Genomic DNA, 15,931 nt, shown 5'->3' with positions numbered 1-15,931 from the left:
GTCATGATCTGAACACCTCTGAACTTTGGCAAAGTTTGGATGTGGAGTCACTGACAAACTCAGTATCTCATGCCTTTACTAATAATAATGCTTTCCTACCTCGCAGGGAATAAGGGGTGATGTGAGGCTTAATTAGCTAGTGCCTATAAAGTACTTCAGAGATTAAAAACATTTATATGTACTAAGGATTATTATTATGACAGCAATTATTCATTTGACTGACCATTTCTTATAAATATTAAACTGATAGTTGACTTGTAAAGGCCATTAATGAGTCACGGGTCTCAGTCAATTCTATTCATTATATTCAATAATAAATAGAGGTGTGAGGATAATAAAATGTCCACTACCATTTCGACCCATTGTCCCCCAAGACTAGTGCACATCCGCCTTTGACAAGGTAGTACTTACTGAAAATAATTTTCACATATAGTAATGTTTACATCTTATCCCTCTGGATGTAAGTGGCCAAGTCAGAGGGAGAACTTACTGCATTCTGATTTTCTAAAATTATGCCAAATTATTAAACAGAAATCTTAAACTAAGGAAAAACCAGTATTGGAGAAACCAACAGGTAAAAACAAGCACCATGACACACAGTAGAAGGAAAGTGGAATGAAAAAACAAAGGTAATCAGAGTTGGACCTACTCACATTAGGACTGAATTTGGCCATCTGTTGAACAATTATACAGGAATTTGTTTTCAATTATTTTGGGGCTTGTTTTCCTCTGTTACATTCCAAAAACATTTTATAAACGCTAGCAGGAAAAAGAATCTGAATGCATTCTCTCTCTCTCTCTCAGGAAATTGTCAGTCTGAAGAGTAACACACTGTTGGATATGTAATGTGATGTGTGTGGTAGTCATGTGCTATTGACTACTAATATTTTTCTGTTGATTCTGAAGTTATTTATATATCAACATGGCTTTGATTATACATAGACTGTACAGAATGTTCAGCTAAGGAGCAGTACAAACTCAAGAGCAGTAATTTTTATTGCTTAGATTTAAGGTTATGACTACAAACTGCATTACTATGTGCAGAGATAGTCAGTTTATAGGAAATCAAACCAAACTGCCCACATACCAATGCTTGTGCAAGGCTTATTACACCACTAGAAAGAAGCTACATTAAAGAGAGAGCTTCCACCCCCATTGTGGGACAACTGAACCCAAGGCCAAAGACACAGTTCTGGGGAAAGATGGATGTCAGTGTCTGCATTGCTGCCCTCCTCTAGGGATTCCTGCTCAAGAACAACTTTAAAGATTTGTAGTGGTCCCATGAGTGGAGACTACCCAAGGACTTTGCTGAACAAGCAGTTCCCTTGAGCATGCTAGCCAGTGCTGCCTATTCGTGGGTTGCACCAGCTGGCTCCAGTCCTTTAGTACAGCAAGGATTCAGGTGCCTTTAGTCCTCTGACCCTCACCATACACTGGGAATTTCCACTGCCAGAGGCATTTTGAAGCTTCAGAAAGAGGAAAACTAGGACTGAATTGAATCTAAAGAGAATGACGTAATTCAAAGCATGATCCTGCAAGCCCTGAAATGCAGAACTCACATCAAGGGCTTGCAGGATCAGGACCTTACTGATCATCACTGAGGTGATTTTAAACAAGTACAAGTTTCCAAAACAAAACATAAATAAATAAATTAAAAAAATTCTCAGATATTATAGACCAAGTTATCAGTCTAAATATCTTAGATGCCACTTCTGCAAAATAATTTTCTTTCTCATTGAATTAAAAGAAGTGAGCTGTAGCTCACGAAAGGTCATGCTCAAATAAATTGGTTAGTCTCTAAGGTGCCACAAGTACTCCTTTTCTTTTTGTGAATTAAAAGGCTCATTCTTTAGAGAGGAGTAATGGATAAATCTACATTCAGAGTCCAGGACTAGCACAGATGCATAGTGCAGTTTCTCCTTGGGCATGATTTACTTCACACCATCCTGATCCAAAGCCCACTGAAGTCAGTGGAAAGATTCCCAGTGACTTCAAAGGGTTTTAGATGAGGTCTTAAATGACTAGGCTCAGGACCCTAACTTGGATCAGGCAAGGCAACACTAAATACTGAGCCAGCCAAAAAAATGACCCTTTTAAATCAGAGAGCGTGAAGAAGGAAAGAGAGTGCATTAAGCACACAAGCAGTAAAATGATGCGGTACGTTTAAATACTTCCTTACTATAAAATACACATAAGAGATAACGGGGAAAAAAAGAAGTACAGACTGAACATCAGACTGCACCTTTAACTTTGCTGTTGCAACTGGTATTTTACAGCATCTCAGGTGTTTTCCCCTGTGTAATAGGTATGTGTCTCAAAGTGGCAAAGAAGGAAGAGAAACATGAAAGAATGTAATGTTTTGGGGGCATTAAAACATAAAGGGACAGATACTGTGAAACAAGAAGTGATTTTCAGTGTCTTGATTTTTGGATGCCTAACTTAAGGTGCCTTTTAAAAGGTCGTTTTTTTTTTTCCTTTCAGAAGTTGGGTGCTCAGCACTTTCTGAAAATCAGGCTCCTATGATGCATCTCAAGATGGGTCTCTGAGAAAGGAGGCACTCAAAATCACTCATGACTTATGAAAATCTTGGCTAACATTCAGATTTTTTTTTTAAAATCCTCTGCACACAAAGAAAAAGATTGCAAGGGGGGACGGGGGAGAGAAGTGAGGCTTACAACAACACTTTCACCTTTTGGAACAACTCCAGAAAAACACCCCTAGGTTCTTTTGATTTGCAGAGCTCAGGAATTGTGCTGTCTGTTTTTCGTTGAGACTTACATTATATATAAACTAAATGAAACCTGCTAGTGAGAAATAAAGATCTTGTGTGTTAGAACAAAAGCAAAACAGCACTATTTGTCTTTTTTCATCTCTTGGAAATACCTCTTAATTTATAAAATATGTGAGTCTATTTAGAGACAGAGTGCAATTTCATTTTGAATCTAAACGAAAACACAGTGACTAGCTGAGACTTAAATACAAGGAAAAATCAAAATCACAAAAGAAAATTTGACCACATAAGATTCTTAGTTCTATAAGTTCCACAACAACAATCATAAAACCAAGTTATAATAATGAGCTACTGACTTTACTGCTACTGTTGTAGATAAACTTCCTCAAATCCCACCCTTTCAGCTCGTTTCCTTATTGCAGTTCCCAAATGACATTTCCTATCATTGAGGCATCCTGCTTCTGAAATGTGCATATGTTTCCACAACTGTTTTCTATCTCCATTCATTCAGATGGAACATGTGGACATATCAGGTATGTCTAGACACAGTAAGGGAATGTGCTTGACAGATGTACCTGGTATATTAAAACACCAAGATGGTTGACATTTGGATTTTTGTGGCACCTTAGAGACTAACCAATTTATTTGAGCATAAGCTTTCGTGAGCTACAGCTAGCTCATGAAAGCTTATGCTCAGATAAATTGGTTAGTCTCTAAGGTGCCACAAGTACTCCTTTTCTTTTTGCGAATACAGACTAACATGGCTGTTACTCTGAAACCTGTCATTTGGATTTTTTTTACACTTCTTAAAAGAATATATTGAGAAAATAGCTTGAGATGGGTCCATATAAGATTCTGTTTGTTTGCTAATCATAGTTAGTATTGCAGCTACAGAGTAGTGGTGGGCAGACTGAAAAATGGCCATGTATGCCTTCACTTACATCTTATTATATATTGTATGAAACTTACTTCTGTATGGAAAGCCAGTACAAGGCCTATGTGCTATTAAGTCCCACTGAAGTCCTTAAAATAAGTCGGTTACTGGCCTTGCACTGGTCCACTCCATAGGAGTGAAATTCATCCTTACTTACTATGCACATATCTTAATAATGGTACTGTATAACATTCTTTTGCTTGATTTGAGGGTGAGGGGAGGGGTAAATACTTTTAAGTACTCAAATAGAAAAAAAAAAGGGGGGGGATGGTTCCACAGCAGATTTGATGCCAGGGAAAATCAGGGTTATTCTGTTTACTAGACATCAATATCTGTTGCCAGGTTTGGGCAAAAAGCCCATAGCCAAGATTCAAGTTTGACTTTCTTGACCAGCTCAAAGTAAACCAAATATTGATCAATTACTCTGAAATCTCTGGATACTTGGTTGTAATGCACCCTTCTCAGATGATTAGATGAAAAGATTTCCTTGGGTTTGCTGAAAATGTAACTTTTTAATGGTTTTTGGTTATTTTATTCATGCTATAGCATGATATATAATGTACATAATACTGTATATAATTGTTAGCTAAAAAGGATAGTATTTTAAGATTTCATTAATTTAGCTCTTTAAAAGTTTGTATGTTAACTTACAAGTAACAGAAAATGGTCTCTAGTTCAGCTGAAAAAAATACAGCGTGAATTGAAAAAAGGTCTTGAGAAAGAACGGTTCAGGAGCCAGTCCAAATCACCAGTGGCATATCTGATTATCTGCATAGAGAGGATACAAAGCATCTACAATTGGGGATGAGAAGACGTGCAAGATTTAGAACTGGTGGACTCTGCAAGGTTCAGGAATTTTGGCCTCTATCTTGCAGAGAGTTAAGTAGTGATTAACTTTACACTCTGGAGTCATCCCATTTAACTCAATTGTACTACTCATATGCATTAACTTAAGCACAAGTGTATGTCTTTGGAGGATTGGGGTCCTGATTGCAAAGTCAAAGTACAGACAGAATGAGACTGTAAAAGGAGCTGGGAAAATTCTGAAGCGGGGAATTTAGAATAATATGGGTTGTGTTGTGTCCTGTTTTAGTTTTAGGGAATTAAAAGTTGGTCCTTGCCTGAGACTCAGAGATTGGAGTAGCTGGATCTAAATACATGTCAATCAGGTAGATTTGTGGTAACTATGGAAGGCCTGGTCTGTTCCCACATAAGTTATCATGATTTGGAACTCTGGAATTTTTAACTGTGTAAATTTCAGCTCTTCCCAATTATTAAAGCTCACATTTAAGGTACAGCATCTGGGGGGAGGGGAGGCATTTGCTTTTATTAACAAAGGACACTAGAGCACCACTAGAAAATCCTTTACCTAAAGATGGATTATATTTACATAAACATATTCCCACACAGAGACCAATGACTGTAATTAGAAATCATGTTGATTTTAAAAAATCCTACTTATGAAGTAGGAAACGTTACTACTTAAAAAACTTTCTTTCTACAATAGGCTGCCATAATGATGAAGGGTCCTGTGATGTTTAAATTCAAACCAGTAACACTGTTTTCATGGTTTGTACAGTGCTGCATTCCCAGAGTACACTTTTTTTTTTCCTCAGTCCTGTAGTTGGACTGCACAGGCGCAAAGGTCCATTTGCTTAGATCCCAGTGCACAACTGAAAACTTTGTAAAGTAATAGCTGAAGAACATTACATAATTATTCCCATTTTTCTTTCATTCAACTCCCACCATAGTTCCCAGTCTGTTGCTATGTTGGTTTCTGTGAAGAAACTAAAGATTTACCAGAAAGACAAGGTGGGAAAGTTAATATCTTTTATTGGACCAACTTCCATTGGTGGAAAGAGACAAGGTTCAAGCAACACAGGCTGCTTCTTCAAGATCAGGATAAGAACTCTGTGTTGCTCAAAAGTTTGTCTCTTTCACGAACAGAAGTTGGTTCAATAAAAGATATTACCTAACCCATCTTGTCTCTCTGATAACCTGTTACCAACAGGGTTACACTGCTACAGACTTACTAGTACTTTATAGATAGGGCTTCAGATTTTAGGTTTTAACTGATAAACATCAATAAAACACCCCCCCCCCAAAATGAAATTAATGTTCATCCAGTAGTTACTGGAAAAACACTGGAAATGGTTGCTTCTAAGGGCTTGTCCACACAAAGCAGTAATGCGGCGAATGGGGGTGTGATTTCTAAAGCGCGCTGACATGTTCCACATTAATTGGTCAGTGCAAACTAAAGGTCCCTAGTGTACTTTAATATAGTGCTGTTTGAAACAAACTTGAAAGTGCACTATGGAACATTACAAAGAGATTACTAATTACAGTATGCACTAGTGTACGTTGTATACATTACTCATTACAGTATATACTGTAAAGAGAGCCAAGAAACCCCCAATTTTTGGACATCCACACAAAAGTCAAATTGCTAAAAAATGATCCTGAAAAATGACATTAATACACTCTGAAAACAGAAGCCCTACTTATCTGAAAAATGTTTTAATCACCTGCAGTTCTGCTTCTACACTATATTTTTTCTGTATTTCTTTTCCATTATTTGTTTTAATCTTTATGAAAACTATCCGGATCTTTGTATCTTAAAATTGTGTAGTTCTTTGTGGCTTCAAAATAATTTCCACAGCATCCAGTTGTGATGTTATCGATGATTAAACAGAGGAATAAAACAGATGTACAGAAACTCTTAGGGCCTGAAACTGCCACCATTACTTATGCTGAATAGTTTGTAGTTCTTGAGTAATCATAATGGAATTACTGAAGAAGTAAGGTAACATAACAGTATGGTGGCAGAATCCGGCCCATAGTAACCAAGTTTCCCTCCCACAAACACAAATACCCTTATGGGGGGGGGGGGAGGAATAAATACAAAACATTTAATACATAAGAAAATTCCTTTAAATGATTTTCAAAAGTTTTCATATGTCAGTAGCTCTTCAGTAACATTGATGATATCAAAAGAAGTATGTAGGGAATAAAACCCCCTTCCTTTTACACACCCAAGACTTAAGCAAAATATGTATCACCTTACTTTCATTAGAAATGTGTAATGAAAAAGGCTTTATTTTTTAACCACAGCTTCAGTGAAATACAGTACCAATACACTTCCGATTGAAGGCAGCTTCAAGTCGAGGATTGCTCCAATTCTATTTGAAGAAGCACAGCACCGAAGTAATGTATTGGTGACGGTCTCTTCTCAAGCTGGCAAAAATCTTGCTTGGGCCACCGGTTAAAAAAAACAAACAAAAAAAAACAACAGCGCCCCAAATCCTCCTCATTTTACTTAGGCAAAAAAAGCCCAGTGACTCCTTTCCAATAATCGACCTGAAGTCAATGGAAATTTTGCCTAAGGCCTTCGGGATTTGTCCATTTGTGATGTAAGCAACTCTAAGCACGGACATCACTGCTGAAGGCTGAATAAAATGAAATACATAAACTTCCTAAGGGTTTGATCCTGCAGCCAGTGGTAATTTGGCCTATGAAGAAAGGGAGTGCAGGGCTGGGGCTACAGTAGTGTGGGTTGTTTAATAGGTGCTTGCAAAGCGCTTTGAGATCCTGGCACGGGGCTTAGTCCCTGGCATCAGTTTGAGACCCAGCACCAACTGCCCCCATGCAGTCAGCTTGCTCTGCAGCCTCCTTGCACCCTTCGGGGCTGCAAAGCGGAGGCGAGTAAGAAAGGTGCGACGCTGCCAGCCGCCGGAGGCAGGTCCCGGCTCGAGGGACAGGCCGGCGCAGCGTGTGGCCCCATCTCGCCGGCTGGCCCGGAGCAGGCGCGCGCCTCCCGTCTCACGTTTCCTCAGCCCCGGGAAAAGCGTTGCACGGCGAGTGGCTGCTTGTGGGAAGCGCAGGAGCGGGAGGAGGCAGCCCGAGGGGGGGGGGGGGGGCTCACACCCTTTCCTCCCCGCCCTCCCGCCGCCAGCCAGTCGCTCAGCCTCAGAGGCACAGGCAGAGGGCGCCTGAGCCATGTCCGCCCCCTGCGGCCGCTGCTGCCGCTCAGCTCCACGCGTTGAGGAGGCTCCAGCACCCCGGGCCCCGCAGCCGCTGACAGGCGTCCTGCGAGCCAAGGCAGGAGAGTGAGTTGAGCGGCTCGCTCTCCCCCGCGCCGGCTTCGCCTAGTCCATGGGGCTGCGCTGCGTGTGTGCAGGCAGGGGGCTGCAGCAGAAGGAGGAAGCCCCATTGGTGTGAGCAGCTGCGCTCCCCCTCTCCTCCCTGCCCTGCCTTGCCTCACCTCCCTGCTCCTGAGCGAGCCCGGCTCGGATGTCCGGTTTCCTGGTGGCTTTTCACCTGGCAAACTCCAGCTAACTTCGGTGAGCAATTGCACAGCGGCCGGGCGCGTTGGGAGCTCCCTGGCTGGGAGCTGGTGCTGCTGCATCTTCTCCATCCCAGGGATTCTGCCGCCTTGGATCTTGGGGGGAGGCAACCAACAAAGCCAAGGAGCCTCACGATTCCCCGTACACTCCTCAAGCTCCCCCCGCCCCGCCACGCACCCACCCTGCCATCCTTGCACAATGCACTTGCTGGGATTATTCTCTCTGGTTTGCTATCTGGCTGCTGCTGCTCTGCTGCTGGGACCCAGGGAGCCGGCCACCGCCGCTGCCTATGAATCCGGGCAGGGCTACTACGAGGAGGAGCCCGATTTGGGGGAAGCAAAGGTAGGTGCAACTTCCATGCCCTTGCCGTAGACGGGACACCCCTTTCTCCGGCATGTGACTCCTGGATCACTTTGTTTGCAAGTCCTTTCGCTGGAGGGGAAAATATTTGAGGGAAATCTTCTAATGTTGTGGTTCTTCAGGAGGCTTTTTGGAGGGCGGGGGAGGGGTTTGAAATGCACAAGTTGGTGGATTGTTGCAGGTGATACAAATCTGTTTAAAATAAATGGAGACACCTGATATGCAGAATTAAAGCCAGAGGCTCAGCTCATGTAATAAGTGAATGTAGCCATCACCCTTGTTGTTGTTGCTGTTATATATGGGTTGTAGAGTGTCCTCAGTGCTGTACAACGGAGGAGTAGCCCCACTTCTTGCCCCCAAGGAGTTGACAATCTAGTTCAGTCCCTAACAAACCAAAATCTTCTGTTATGCAATTGGCTTGGTGTTGGCAGTGAGGTGGATCACTGATATATTTGAGGTTTCTTTGTCAAGGGCAAAGCTGCAGGGTGCCATGTGGGTTTGTGTCCTTGGAGTGGATGCGTGTGGATTCCTGAAACTTTCCGATTTGGATCTGAAGAAGTTTTTTGGATGCATTTCGAGAAGCTGGTGTGTTTGGGAATGATATGGCATGGGAGGCAAATACATAGAATCAATATCAGTTTTTGTTATTATTCCTGTCTTCTGGAGGTCTGTTTTGGAGTGTCTGAAATCTCTAATGATTTACTGAAGGACAACGTGGTTTGCAGAGGGTGTAACTTGACCCTTGAATATGAAAGTGCTGCCCAGACGTACAGTTAAGATTTCAGAGAAATTCTTAGTTTCCACAGGCAGAAGATTCTTAAATTTGTATCCATTTGTATTAGTATCTTCAGATCCTTAATTTAGACTGTAAGTACCTTGGAACTAGCATTATGTCTTCTATGCCTTGTGCAGCTAGCTCCCAGCACTCTGTCAATGCAGAAAAAGAACATATAGTATATGATTGTGTAACCATATGACATTGCTATGAAGGCTTCAATGTCTCAACTCTTTACTAAATTACCTTTAAGTAGTGCAATGTTAAAGTTGTGACAAACATATCAATAGCAATAATTGCACTATATCTTTAATTCATTCCAATGTGGAAAACTAGACCAAAATGTATTAGTTAACATACAGAATATATACCTTCACTTTGAAGTTTGCTGTTATTTTTGATCTGTTTGACACAATTAGCTTTATTGAACATATACTCTAATACTGTTTATGCAGGTTTAATAGAAGGTCCTATTAGGTTTATAAAACATGTTACAGCATTGACATAGAAAAAAACATGGTTATGTATATTTGGTTTATAATGCATATTAGTTACACTAATATTATGTTCAAGCTGTAGACTACATGTATTGCGTGCATTCTTTGTTTTGCATTTCTAAATACATACTAAAATTCTGAATGAAAGAAGTTACTGTGCATACTGTACCACTTTAACAAAGTCTAGACATTTTTATAATCCCTTGGAATTTAGAAATTTATTTTCCTTTAATTTTAAACCCTAAAAATTAGTCAAACTGTATTACGAGCTAAATGCTTGTCAAATATTTTTAAATCCAAGTAATATGAATACAAAATCAATCAACTGGTTTTGATCACTAACACTATTTCTAAAACTTTTAAATATTTGATACAGGGGAAATGAAATCCTTCCTAGTTAAACTGTATAAACAAGTTATTAGCTCAGAGTGGACTTGATGACTGAGTTATAAACCCATGAAAGTACTTTTTCATAGTTATATTGGAAATCCTGAAATAAGCATGGTGGTTTCTAAAAGTGCTGGAGCAACATACGTCTGGTAGAACAGTAAAGAAATGCTCCTGAAAGTTGAATATTGATGTATGTATACATGCCCATGTTATAGATGATCCATTCTATTTCTTACAAGTTTTAAACTGATGTTAAAATCTTAAATAGTCACCATTGTGCTGCAGTTTGCAAAAGTACCAGGGTTTAGTGGAAAACTTGGAGCAATGAGGAAACTGAAGGAAGAAAGAATCAGAAATGGGAAGCCAATAGGAAAGCAGGTGTCAGGTGGATCATATTAACAGACAAGATTTTTGTATCTGACTAGAGGTGAGAGGTATAGGGATAGATGCTGTGTTTGTGCCTGGATCTTTAGGGCTTAATCTGGCAAGCTTTAGGCACTTTAGAAGTTCTTACTCCTGAGTAATCCTGTTCATTTCAGTACTACTCTGGTGAGGAAAATCTGCAGGATTGGGTCCCCATTAACTGTTTGTCCTTGTGAGATGAGAGAAGGTTTCAGTGAATTTCTGAAGGAATTAAAAAAGATTAGATAAGTAAACTGTACATAATTATTTCAAGGAAAATATGTCATCATATAAGTTATTTACTTGAACTTTCTCAACTCATGGAAAATGAGTGTCTCTTGTCTTCATAGGTAATACTTAGTCCTGCCATGAGTGAAGGGGACTGGACTAGATGACCTCTCAAGATCCCTTCCAGTCCTACGATTCTATAATTTGTATGGGTTAACTGAAATTATTTTAACTTTACATTACATATCCTTTACTGGTACATAGGAAGTTGAGATGAGCACACATAACTACACTGTCTTTTTCAAAAACTTCTACTATGATAGTTTTGTTCCCGTTGGTATAGAAGTGTACTGTTTTCAATATAGATGACTCAGTGAAAGCTGAAACTTGTCCTAGACATTTGCAGTTAACTGAATGTCAGTTATAGATAAATAATAGTTATTTTTCATATATTGCTGCCTCAAGCACATGTGGTGCAGCAAGTGGACACTGATAAGCTAGAGCCATAGTGTCCAATCTTTTCAGCCTGAGGGGACAGTACTTATGAGACAGATTCTCTTAGCAGCACATAAATAACAGAATCAACCTGCGCGTCCCCTGCTACGGACTTCCCCCCGAAGGTGTAGAGCTAGTGTAACTAGCCTCTTCGCTTCCCTCTCCACAGCTCTGGCATAGGGGGAGTGACTGAGGCATGTTACACTTCAAATAAATCACAGCTGACTCACCGTCCTTTGGGAACCAATGCCAGCTGGGATAAGCTAGAACAGCCACTAGACTGCTCTAGTGGCAGAAAATCAGGGAGCTGTAACTGGTGGTTGGTTCTCAGCTTTTCCACTTTCCCTCTTTTGTGGGGCTGTGCGAGGAAGGCACACCATTCTTTGCTAAGTGCTCCCCTAGCTTAAGGCAGAACAAGTTTTGCTCCTATCTTGCTCCTCCTGGGGCTCCTATGGTTCTTTAGAGAAGCAGACTGTGGAGCAGCCTATGGTCTACTCCTCACTCCCCTGTGATCCAGCAGGCCGTCAACAGGGGAGCTGCTGAGCAGTGGTAGTAAGAAAGGGACAGTTGTTGCTCAGAGCACTTTCAGATTACATCAGAATTGATCCTGAAATATCAAAAAAAGTGGTGGGAGGCTGCTGGGAAGTTAGAACCCCTTACAGTTTCCAAGCTGATTCAAGTACTTCAGATTAAAATCACAGGCTGTGGCTCAGGAAACATATTTTCAGTTAATCAAATAATTTTCTTTCTAACACAGTTGCACTCGTGGACCACAATTTAGGGTCTTGATTCAACAGTGGCCCTAGCCTAGAGGTAACACACCATGGAGCTAAAGAGAGTTTAAAAAAAGAGATATAAAAAGAAAAGTCTCTTGGTGAAAAATATGAGCTAAAACTGTAGAGAAAGAGGGATTGATAGAACTGAACTCTAAGAGTATGTCTACACTGGTGGAGTTACATTGCTGGCAATTATATCACTGCTCAGCGAGCGCTGAAGGGAAACCGCTGTTGTGTATTCACACTGTCAGCTGCCTGCGCAATAGCGTATTCACACTTGTGGTACTTGCATCGGTATTCAGAGCAGTGCACTCTGGGCAACTATCCCACAGAGCATCTCTTCCTCTTCTGCCGCTAAGAGTTGTGGGAAGGCGGAGGGGGTTGTGGGGGATCTTGGGTCCAGTTCAAATGCCCCGTGATGCATTGCTTTGCATCCCGGCAATCCCTGTGCTTCCATCCGCATTTGGCGCCATGTTTCAATGATTTGTGTACTGCACTCTCTGCCTCTTCGGTCTGCAGGAAGGATCCCACACTGTTGACCAATATGCCGTTTGCTCTCACTAACACGTCACGAGTTGCAGTGGAGTTATTCCTTAAACTACAAATGCAAGAGAAGCTCGACATTGATCTCGCCACGCGTATTAGCTATGACACGAGATTGCTTGTGGCATTCATGGAGGTGCTGATCACAGTGGAACACTGCTTTTGGGCTCTGGAAACAAGTAGTGGTGGGATCACATCGTGAGTGATGCACATCTGGGATGACAAGTAGTGGCTGCAGAACTTTCGAATGAGGAAAGCCACATTCATGGGACTGTGTGATGAGCTCGCCCAAGCCCTGTGGCACAAGGACGCGAGAATGAGAGCTGCCCTGCCGTTGGAGAAGCGTGTGGCAATTGCACTGTGGAAGCTGGCTACCCCAGACTGCTACCGATCAGTTGCTAACCAGTTTGGAGTGAGAAAGTCGACCGTTGGACTCGTGTTGACGGAAGTCTGCAGGGCCATTAATCACATCCTGCTCCAAAAGACTGTGACTCTGGGCAATGGCGTGACATTGTGGATGGCTTTGCCCAAATGGGCTTCCCTAACTGCGGAGGGGCAATAGGTGGCATGTATATTCCAATTCTGGCACCAGACCACCTAGCCACCGAATACATTAATCAGAGGGGGTATTTCTCTATGGTTCTCCAGGCGCTTGTGGATCACTGTGGGCTTTTCACGGACATTAACACAGGCTGATCTGGAAAGGTGCATGATGCACGCATCTTTTGGAACGCTGGCCTGTTCAGGAAGCTGCAAGCAGGGACTTTCTTCCCGGACCAGAAGATCACCATAGGGGAAGTCGAAATGCCCATTGTGATCCTGGGAGACCCTACCTACCCCTTAATGCCGTGCCTTATGAAGCCGTACACGGGGAATCTTGACAGCGGCAAGGAGTGGTTCAACAACAGGCTGAGCAAGTGCAGAATGACTGTTGAGTGTGCTTTTGGCCATTTAAAGGCCTGCCAGTGCTGCCTATATGGGAGGCTGGACCTGGCCTATGACAATATTCCTATGCTTATCGCTGCGTGCTGTACTCTCCATAATATTTGTGAAGGGAAGGGTGAAAGCTTCACTCCAGGCTGGACCTCTGAGGCTCAGTGCCTGGAGGCTGAATTTGAACAGCCAGAGACCAGAGCTATTAGAGGGGCGCGGTGCGGGGCCATAAGGATAAGGGATGCCTTGAGGCAGCAATTTGAAGCTGAAAACCACTATTTGTTGCTATGCTTGGGAGTGCATAATGCTAGGAGGTGATTGTGATTGGTACAGACAATGCACTGTGAAGGTTTAAGAAAATTCCTGTTCCTTTGCAGGGCTCTGTTTGCTTTCAATTAATGGAATAATGATTGCTTTCAAACAAAAACAATTCTTTTATTATAAAACAACAATCGGAGGAGAGAGACAGACAAACAAAACACATCAGCACTGTGTGGGGGATGGAGGAAGGGAGGGTCCGAGGCGGAGGTGGGGTCCTAGGACAGTTAAAGATTTGTGTATGTCCTGGTATCGTATGCAACCTTGTCCTTTGGAGTACAGTGCAGTGGGTACTGTACTTCAGCAGGGCTAAACTGCAGAGAGTCGGGTGTTGAGGGTAGTGGGAGTCCACAGGGCTGGACTGTGACGGGGCAGGAGTGGAATGCAGCAGATACAGACTGGAGCCAGGAGGTAAATAAGAGTCTGTTGGCGGTGTCTGGGGGGCACGTGGGAAACAGTTTTGTGACGGCAGCTGCAGGGGGAGGGCGAGCATGGAGCTGCTTGGTTTGTAGTGCTAGTAGCGCCTGGAGCATGTCCGCTTGGCGCTCCATTTAAGAGCCGCTCCGTGGCTTTGTTCTGGCGCGCTGCATTCTCCTTTTGGTCCCTCTTCTCCCTGTCCCACCACTCCTTCAATTCTTGTTTTTCGGCCGTGGAGTGCATCATGACATCACGCAGAAAGTCCTCTTTAGTTTTTCATGGCCGCTTTCTAATTCTGCGGAGCCATTCATTCGGCGATAACAAAGAGGGAGGCTGGGGTCCCAAGGTCATATCTGTGAAGCCAAAATGCAACATTTTACAGAAGCAGTATTGTTTGCAACACACAGACCACTAATTCAGTGATTTAAAACACAGCCACTATTCACATACCTGTCACTAACTGGCTGACCCCAGGCAAGCACATATGAGCCACAAGACCTCCAAAATGGTGAGTAACTGCAGGGTCAGGGGAAATCAGTGTTCCAGGACCATACTGTACACTGGACACGTGGCTCTTGGGGAGAGTCAGCACTGTAGGGGGGCCTTATTATCATTAGTGTCCCCACATTTTCCACAGGCTGTGTTCATTATGGAAGATATCTCGCTGCTGGTGGTGAGCAGGGAATCAAGAGAGGGTCTTCTCCAAGACTGCGACTTCCGCCCTGGCCCTTGTGCTGCTCACCTGTGTGCAGCAATGATCCCTCTCGCCCCAGTGACAGCAGAGTGGCGCAGGAAAGTTACCCTTAACGGGGCAAGAAACAAAGCAGCTCTGCCAAAGAACCTGCGGCAGCAGATTGCCTAGTATCTCCATGTGAGTTTCGTGGAGATCTCTGAGCAGATTGACTCCCTCACTTCACGGCAATCAACAGCCTGTTCCACCGCTCAGACTAGGCATGTGGTGGTATGCGCATCATACATACACAAGCCTGCTTTCTGCAACTCCCTGCCCCCAACAACTTGCTTCAGCGATTCCCAGAATCAAAGCCAGTTACCAGGGGCATCCTCTCCTGTTTGCGCTTCGTCAAGATCTAACAGCTGTGACTGGCTAGCCTCCTCTGGTGTAGAGAAGAGTTCTGGGCTGCGTGCATCTCTGAACTCCGAATTGTCCTCTGCCTCTGGGTCCCCCACCCACTCTACATCCTTGTCCAAGATTTCCTCCTCCTGGCTCAGTCCACTCTCGACACTGTATCCACAGTGGCCTTTGCAGTGAAGGTGGGGTTGCTACCGAGTATCACGTCCAGCTCTTTGTAGAACTGCCAGCTCGTGGGCGCAGCACCGGAGCGGCAGTTTGCCTCCCATGCCTTGTGGTAGGCATTCTGCAGCTCCGTCACTTTGACCCTGCACTGCAGTCATGGCCCCCTTCTCTTATGCATCGTGAAATCTGTCTGTAGGTATCATAATTCCTACGGCTGGACTGCAGCTGGGACTGGACAGCCTTCTCTCCCCAAATTCTGATGAGGTCCAGCAGCTCAGCATTGCTCCAAGCGGGGGATCGCCAGGTGTGTGGAGCAGGCATGCTCACCTGGAAAGATGCGCTGAGACCACTGCTTGCGTCACCGATCAAACAGGAAGGGACTTTCAAAATTCCCAAGGAATTTAAGGGGTGGGGCTCACGGTTGGTCAGCTGAGGGCAGGGCAGTAGAGTTCAAACAGATGACTAGAGAGGTGAGAACAAGACACCTCCCAGAGGACAATTGCAGTGCTGTAATAGACCAGGGTGTCTACACTT

The 15,931-nt window shown here is 43.2% G+C and overlaps 1 protein-coding gene across 1 annotated transcript in view; it reads left to right on the top strand.

The window, feature by feature from the left end:
* The first annotated feature begins 7,615 nt into the window (after positions 1-7,615).
* VEGFC (vascular endothelial growth factor C) overlaps positions 7,616-15,931 on the top strand; it is a 135,460-nt gene continuing 127,144 nt past the window's right edge. The window contains exon 1 of the mRNA XM_074950069.1: positions 7,616-8,350. Within this exon, the coding sequence (XP_074806170.1) occupies positions 8,207-8,350 (144 nt within the window). The 5' untranslated portion in view covers positions 7,616-8,206. The remainder of the gene's footprint in view (positions 8,351-15,931) is intronic.

Source organism: Natator depressus, chromosome 4, assembly GCF_965152275.1.
Source record: "Natator depressus isolate rNatDep1 chromosome 4, rNatDep2.hap1, whole genome shotgun sequence".
Taxonomy (NCBI): domain Eukaryota; kingdom Metazoa; phylum Chordata; order Testudines; family Cheloniidae; genus Natator; species Natator depressus.
The sequence above is the reverse complement of the archived record's forward strand: the minus strand, read 5'-3'. Positions and strand labels throughout refer to the sequence as shown.